The sequence below is a fragment of the Drosophila subpulchrella genome, chromosome X (assembly GCF_014743375.2).
Source record: "Drosophila subpulchrella strain 33 F10 #4 breed RU33 chromosome X, RU_Dsub_v1.1 Primary Assembly, whole genome shotgun sequence".
NCBI classification, from domain to species: Eukaryota; Metazoa; Arthropoda; class Insecta; order Diptera; family Drosophilidae; genus Drosophila; species Drosophila subpulchrella.
The window spans coordinates 15,513,100-15,519,999 of NC_050613.1; the positions used below are offsets into that span (position 1 = coordinate 15,513,100).

Consider the following 6,900-nt stretch of genomic DNA (forward strand, 5'->3'; position numbering starts at 1 on the left):
GTCAATTGATTTTGGGGCCATCTCTAGCTGCTATTTGCTATCGTTTGTTATCGGTTTTCGATAAGTTTTGTGACGATTTAAAATATTACAATTTCATATAAGCTAAAGGCCTACAGATAAAATATCTCATGCCCACTGTCAGCAAGTAGTTTACCATTAGTTGTAAACAGTATATAAATAAATAAATAAATTAACATTTCAAAATCAGAAACACAAATGCCCGTGATTATTTTCTCAAGAAAACCTGCTGTCCAAAAGCAAAAAAGTATATCCAAATTTAGAAGGTAATATACAGTAAAGTGGTAAACAGATATTTGGACAAAGATCGTAAATGCCAATTCGATTGGAATCGACATTTTTAGATACCCAGAAGTAAACACAAATAAAAATTTCGGTTGTTTAGTTAGTTAGTTTGGCTAAACTAGTTAACTCAAAAGCAATCAACCGCTTCAGCCAATCTGATTTTTGGCGAGATCTACGTTAATTTTAAATAAAAAACCAGAATAAAGTACTGTTTTATTTTTAAACATAAATTAAAGTAATTTAAAATCTAAATTTTGACCGCTTTGATTGTACATTTTTTGGCTTTTGGCTTGGCTTTTTGCTGGCCTTTTTGCTAGCCTTATTGCGATGATTTTTGCTCCACATTTTGAAGGTTTTTTTTTAAATCTTTTTCAACGGTTTTTTTTATAGCTTTTTTCCGAGTATTAACCCTTTTGCAGGTTCTTTGGCAAAGTCGTATATCTTTTTCCTGGCGTTTCTTTCGAGGGTTCTTCATTTTCAAAACTTGTAAATCTTGTAGGTTTTATTATATTATTATATTTAAATTGTTTATTGCTTAGAAAATGGTTAAGTAATATCTCACGTTCAATTCTCTTAATACTGCAGAATGTTTAGCCGTGGACTCAAACCATGGTAGCAAACTCGGTTATTCACTCCGCATTAAATACTAGAATACTTGATCACAAAACGTACTAGTGTGAAGGAACGCCGTTGGTTCGTTTATTCAACTTTAAAAAAGATAACGTTTTCACATCACTAAGAAGTACTGATAAAAAATATATTTTTATTATTCATTGGCTTTGAAATTGAAGAAGAAAAAATATAAGCAAAATGCCGGTGAGTAAGTTGGACAATAACAAAGAAGTATACAGAATAATGAGTCATGTTTGCCTGAAAATTAAACTTACAAACCGCCTTTATTTTTTTATCAGGCCTTTCACTCGGAGCTTCAGGACTTCCAAGGATCGGTGGGCAATATGGCCATCCTTCCATTACGAACTCAAGTCCGAGGACCAGCGCCCAACGTTGATATTCCCAACGATATCATCGATGAGTCACTGTACTACTGGAAGTCAAATATATTCTTCCGTACATATGAAGTTAAGGTTAGTAACTGAACAAAGAAAAGATTACTAATATAAAACGAAACCATATTATTAGTTCACAATTAAATTTAATTGAGAAATGATCAGCACGAATCGAAAAATATTTGCAATATATCGTAAATGAAATCTTTTCATTCGATGAAGATCTATTAAAGTCAATAATTTGGTGATAAATTTCAACTGCATATGATACTTGTATAAATGATATCAACATAAAAAATAATATCCTTTTTGTAAATGAACAAATTAATTTACATATCTTACAAAAATCTATTAAAAATTGTTCTGTTTCTATTATATAATTTAAACCTCCTGAACTCGTTGTTGAATTATCTCAATAATATGTTAGAGTATAAACCAATAAATTGTTTCTCTGTTGTTCTTATTCTGTCGTCTAAATAACCCCTATATCATATCTAATCGCAGTCGGAAGTGGATCGGGTGCTTATCTACATAACGCTGTACATAACCGAATGTCTGAAGCGATTGGCCCGCTGCACAAGCAAAGTGCAGGGTGAACAGGAGCTCCATAGCCTGGCTATATCTCGGTTCGATCTGCCCGGCGATTCGGGATTTCCCCTGAATGCGATATACACCAAACCCGACGATCCGGAAACTATGCGTCAGTATTTCCTGCAACTGCGCCAGGAAACCGGAATACGATTGCTGGAAAAGGTCTTCAACACGCCGGATGACAAGCCCAGCAAGTGGTGGATATGCTTTGCCAAGAAGAAGTTTATGGAGAAGAGTCTTTCGGGACCAGGAATGTAGAAAAATAGGTCAATTTTCGTCCACATAGACTGTATAATACCACAAAAATACTGCCGCTTAAAAAAAATAAATTAATAAGCTTAAATAACCAATATTAAATCATTAAAAACTGTACATAGTTCTTTGATTAAAAAAATAATTTGTTGTGTAGTTGTTTTTATTGATTTGTACGCTTTCAAAAGCGCATATTCACATTTTAGGAAACTTAATGGCTAGTAGCGATGTTAAACATTGTTTTCTGAAAGCTAATTAATACTTTATATAAATCTCACTATATTTATAAAATCGACGATAAACATTTTTTTTTATATATTATTTAAACGATAATTAATTTCAGGCTAAGGTTTTAAAATAATCAAAGCCATATACATACATAGGTAATCATTTAGTAAAATTTGTTGTGATTGAAATGCCCAATAAACGTTTCTATACATACATACAAATGCAGAGCTTAAGACTATCAACAAAAAAATGGAAAAAAGTAAACGGTATACGAATTAAGCTTACAATAGAGCAGGGCAACGCATTCACATAGAGTTTTACAGGAATGACAGTATTATTTATGTACAAAAAAAAACATACTTGCTAGCGATTAAGGCCTACTTAAACTCCTTGACGATCTCTACGATGCTCTGGTAGGTGCCGGTGACAATTCCCAGCACGGCCACCGTCAGGATGAGGATGTTCTTGATATAGGACCACGCCCCCAGGCCCTTGGGCACCGGCGCCCGCGTCACAAAGTCGATCAGCACCGGGATCACGAAGGCCAGACAGGTGGAGCACAGTGCCCCGATCAGCGAGATGAACAGATTTAGCTTGGGAACGACCAGCGCAACCCCAACTGGAACAAGGATTATAAAATGGATTAAAGTATAGTTGGTTTTTTTTAAGTTCTATACAGAAAATTATCCCCAAACCACATAATATAAGTATATCAAAGAACTATATCACATAGCTATTCCATTCAAAATGTAAGAAGTATTCCATTAATAGTATTGAAATTCGTTAAAATATTTTGTTTGATTAAGGAAAAATTTTGTCATATGATATGATATGATATTAATATGGAAAAGAATTAAATTTATGAATTTTTAAACCAACTTACATGTCATCATCACCATGACAAAACGCAGGCACACTTGCATGGTAATGGGATACTTTTGGGCACAATTATTGGACCGCTTGAGTGGGGGCCAAAGGATCTTCATCATGACAAAGAACTGGATGGGATAGCCCAGGAACACGCCCAAGGCGGCGACTACTTTCACCACCTGCGAAAATCTGTAATAAAATCAACCAATAGGTTAAAATTATCAACTCGCTATGAGAAGAGTTCCTTGAATTAGGTAAATTCGAGTACTTACACCTCCTCCACCACGAGATTTAGCGTTATGCTGCCGGCAACATCCTCGCCCCATCGCACATAGCTCACGAATCCGGTGAAAATAAAAAGGCCAGTGGTGAAGAACATGGTGGAGTTGAGGACTCCGAACCGGGTGCTAAAGTTCTCCGGCCTGCGCATTGAGTTCCGGAGGGGCAGGATAAGGGCGATGCCCTCGTAGGAAAACAGGGCGGTGCCGAAGAACAGGGCTAACTGGGCGCCGCCCGTGAAGAGGTGCCTTTCCCCAACCGACGGCATGGGTCCATCCGAAAAAGCAATGGCCAGGGTGGCGATCAATCCGAAAAGTAGGGCCACATTGGCGAACAGCGATACGGGTGAGATGTACTTGAGGTTGGTCATCAGCGAGGGAATCATCGCCGGAAGTAGGGTGATCAGCATCACCATGCTCATGCTGATATCGATGCCATTCTGCTGGAGAACCTGGAAATATAATATAGGGGGATTTGTTGGGGTAACCATAAGACTCATTGCGATAAGGTTCAGTACGTTTAAAAATTGTAAGATTAAGAATTTATAATATTTTTAGTGTCTATAGTACATCTCTTGCAGAGTGAAAATAACATTAAATGCTTATACTTTTCAAAATGATTAAAATAATCCTAAAATATGGTAATGGGTGGGTACAAACTTTTTTCATGGAAATGATTAAGTGATTAATTTTGGAAATGATTAAAATAATCTTAAAATAATCGTTTGTATCAATGCTGAGTAAAAACAATATTAAATGCTTATACTTTTTGAAATGATAAAAATAATCTTAAAATATGATAATGGGTGGGTACAAACTTTTTTCATCGAAATGATTAAATGATTACTTTAGAAATGATTAAAGTAATCTTAAAATATCGTAATGGGTGGGAGCAAACTTGTTTCATAGAATTCAAATGATTTTATTTTATGGTTAAGCATTTTCTCGCTGTGTAGACATTTAAAAAAAGTTTATCTAGCTATTTTCAGGCTACTGGAGGGTATTTTTTCGTTGGTACTCATCCCGCTTTATAAAGTATTTTAATCAAACCCACCTGGTGAAGGTTCTCGGTGATGAAGACAAAGTAGATGGCGCAGAACCCAAACTGCGTGACGCAGAGGAACATTTCGACCACGAGCTTCATGACTCGCGACATTTTGCGCAGGGGGCGTGGTCCGTGCTCGAAGCACTTCTCCACCGTTTCCGGATAGTCGAGGAAATCGACGCCCGGTGTCCGTTCCACGGCCAGAACAGATCCGCGGATCAGCATGCGTTCGCAGTGGACGCACATCACCGCAATGATGGGCAGGAGGATGGTGGCTCCAGCCAATCCTCCATTTTTGAAGCAATCTCCCATGGCAAAGAGGCCTGCGCCCACGCTTCCCTTGAAGAGATGGGTGGCCGCCTCCAGTTCGCTGGTCTCATGGCCACGCCTGCGCACCGGATCCCCGTTCTCGGGATCGGCGCCCTTCTCCTGACCCTTCTCCACATTCTTCTCCTGCTGTCTTCCGGTTATTTCCAGTGTTCTTCCCATTTCGCCGGCTGCTTCGATCGCCTTTTGATCGCTGCGCTGCTGTTGCTGTGGGTTAAATGGAAAATTTTTAAAATGACTTCGGGTTTTTTGGTTCCTTGTTCCTAAAAAAAGCTTTAACGGTTCTTGAATGAGAGAAAGGGTGATTAAAGACAGTTATCCCTCTCTTTGGCATTATCTTTCTCTACCTCATCCCAATGCTTTAACCCCAGAAAGTACACGTGGGTACAGACAGTAGAAAACCCGAGTAATACAAAAAAAATATTTAACATCATAAATACCTTTAAAAATAAAATAATCTATAAAGTGTTTGGTATTAAGTAAGCTCAAAGTTTAACTGCATCCTCTTAATCTCTCTATAACTTCGTTTTTCTTCCTCCCAACTCATGCTATAACCCTAGAAAGCGCACATTTCAAAGTTTTTGCACCATTTCCAAACAGTTTTGTAAGTCGTTAGGGAAAAATGTGCATACTGTTTAAATTACCTAATAAAAAGCGAATTATAATATCAATATCAGAAATCTTGATATTTGATATTCATGTTTACCTTTTCAAGGGTTTTCTACAAGCCGTCAATAAAAAATTAACAGAAATTCATAGCAATAAATACGCTGCCGCATGATAATTGCTTGACCATATGTTAATTAAGTCAAATAAATCACTGAATGCCAATTAAATACGTTTAATTCATTATAATTCAAATCGCTTTTAGACTCGTTTATATCAATGTCAGAGCTAATCAAAAATAAGAAGATGAAAACATTATCGATTCGTTTAGGGAATTTTCTTTGGAAAAATAAAAAAGAAAAATGTACATCTATATGTGGCTTTTATACGACCTGTTCAGAACTCTATATCCTATAGCTCCCATCAACTAACGAAAGGGTCAGGTGAAAAATTAATGTATTTCAAAATATTTTTTTGTATGTACATACGAATTTTGTTGTTTAATATTTTAAAATTCGAATTTATTCAAATTGCATTTTAGCTTAAAAAATCTTGTTATATATTTTGGTTCTACAATATTGATTTTTAAAATATAGTTTCTAAAAAAACAGTCCAAGACATGGGAAAATATTTCAGATTGTAACCAAAATATTAACCAAAATAAACGTGAGGCCCTGTTGATATTAAAAGCACATCTTAACACAATATTTAAAAATAATAATCCCTGATCACTGCTTAACGAGCTTTAAGTCTAATTTGTTGTTGCACACACTCGAAATAAAAACTAATTGTTGGCGCACTCTCGCGGGTACTTAAGTTAAGAAAACATTTTTAACAACCGGGAAGTGGGAAATTAACCCGCCAAGGCCACAGTACTTAATTATTCACATTTCGTGCGGAGTGCGGAGTGTGGGAGTTATGCATTTCATATTTATTTTATGTTCTGTGCACAGATTCCGCAGCTTTAATTAATCCGAACACCGATAAGCGATACGTATTAAATGTCTATTTGTTCAGTCGACAAGCGGGGTTCACCTGTTGATGGCTGCGAATAGAGGTATCGTCGAGGTATCGCCGGGGTATCGCAAAATGGCTAAATGGCAAAAAAATAGGACCGCTCGCGGCAAGAACTCAAACCAGACTCAATGCTCGAGTTGGCCAACAGAAGCGAATAGCAAAATTGCAAGCGGCAAAAGTCGGAAAGCGAAAATACGAAAAATAGAAAAATAAAGAGCGGGCGTCTGTCTGTGTGAGCAATGCAAAAATGCGCATAACGTTAACCCCCTGTTTCCACTCGTTTCAAAAAGTATCCCCCTTTTATTTGATTGCATTTCGGAGTGAAAAGCGCATATGATATTCCAATTAAATTCACTTTTTATGGGTTTACATGGAA

The 6,900-nt window shown here is 36.8% G+C and overlaps 2 protein-coding genes across 3 annotated transcripts; one reads left to right on the plus strand and one right to left on the minus strand.

The window, feature by feature from the left end:
• Positions 1-983: 983 nt before the first annotated feature.
• On the plus strand, positions 984-2,243 carry LOC119556933 (actin-related protein 2/3 complex subunit 3). The gene is made up of 3 exons (XM_037869424.1): positions 984-1,119; positions 1,215-1,388; positions 1,815-2,243. The coding sequence occupies exons 1-3, from the start codon at positions 1,114-1,116 to the stop codon at positions 2,157-2,159; spliced, it is 525 nt and encodes a 174-aa protein (XP_037725352.1). The 5' UTR covers positions 984-1,113; the 3' UTR covers positions 2,160-2,243.
• A 214-nt stretch (positions 2,244-2,457) lies between these two features.
• LOC119557606 (proton-coupled amino acid transporter-like protein CG1139) lies at positions 2,458-6,691 on the minus strand. 2 transcript variants are annotated; one of them, XM_037870410.1, is made up of 5 exons: positions 6,543-6,691; positions 4,584-5,108; positions 3,524-3,981; positions 3,265-3,440; positions 2,759-3,000 (listed from the first exon to the last, which is right to left on the minus strand). In XM_037870410.1, the coding sequence occupies exons 2-5, from the start codon at positions 5,061-5,063 to the stop codon at positions 2,759-2,761; spliced, it is 1,356 nt and encodes a 451-aa protein (XP_037726338.1). In that variant the 5' UTR covers positions 5,064-5,108; positions 6,543-6,691. The 2 variants fall into 2 exon arrangements, with proteins under 2 accessions (XP_037726339.1, XP_037726338.1); XM_037870411.1 differs by lacking the exon at positions 6,543-6,691 and having other exon boundaries at positions 2,458-3,000; positions 4,584-5,063.
• Positions 6,692-6,900: the final 209 nt, after the last annotated feature.

Coding starts and splice junctions, on each gene's coding strand:
- LOC119556933 (XM_037869424.1), top strand. Junction 1,389..1,814: donor TCCGTACATATGAAGTTAAG/GTTAGTAACTGA, acceptor ATCTAATCGCAG/TCGGAAGTGGATCGGGTGCT.
- LOC119557606 (XM_037870411.1), bottom strand. CDS start 5,063: ATGGGAAGAACACTGGAAATAACCGGAAGACAGCAGGAGAAGAATGTG. Junction 3,441..3,523: donor AATCTCGTGGTGGAGGAGGT/GTAAGTACTCGA, acceptor ATTTTATTACAG/ATTTTCGCAGGTGGTGAAAG. Junction 3,001..3,264: donor TGTCATGGTGATGATGACAT/GTAAGTTGGTTT, acceptor TCCTTGTTCCAG/TTGGGGTTGCGCTGGTCGTT.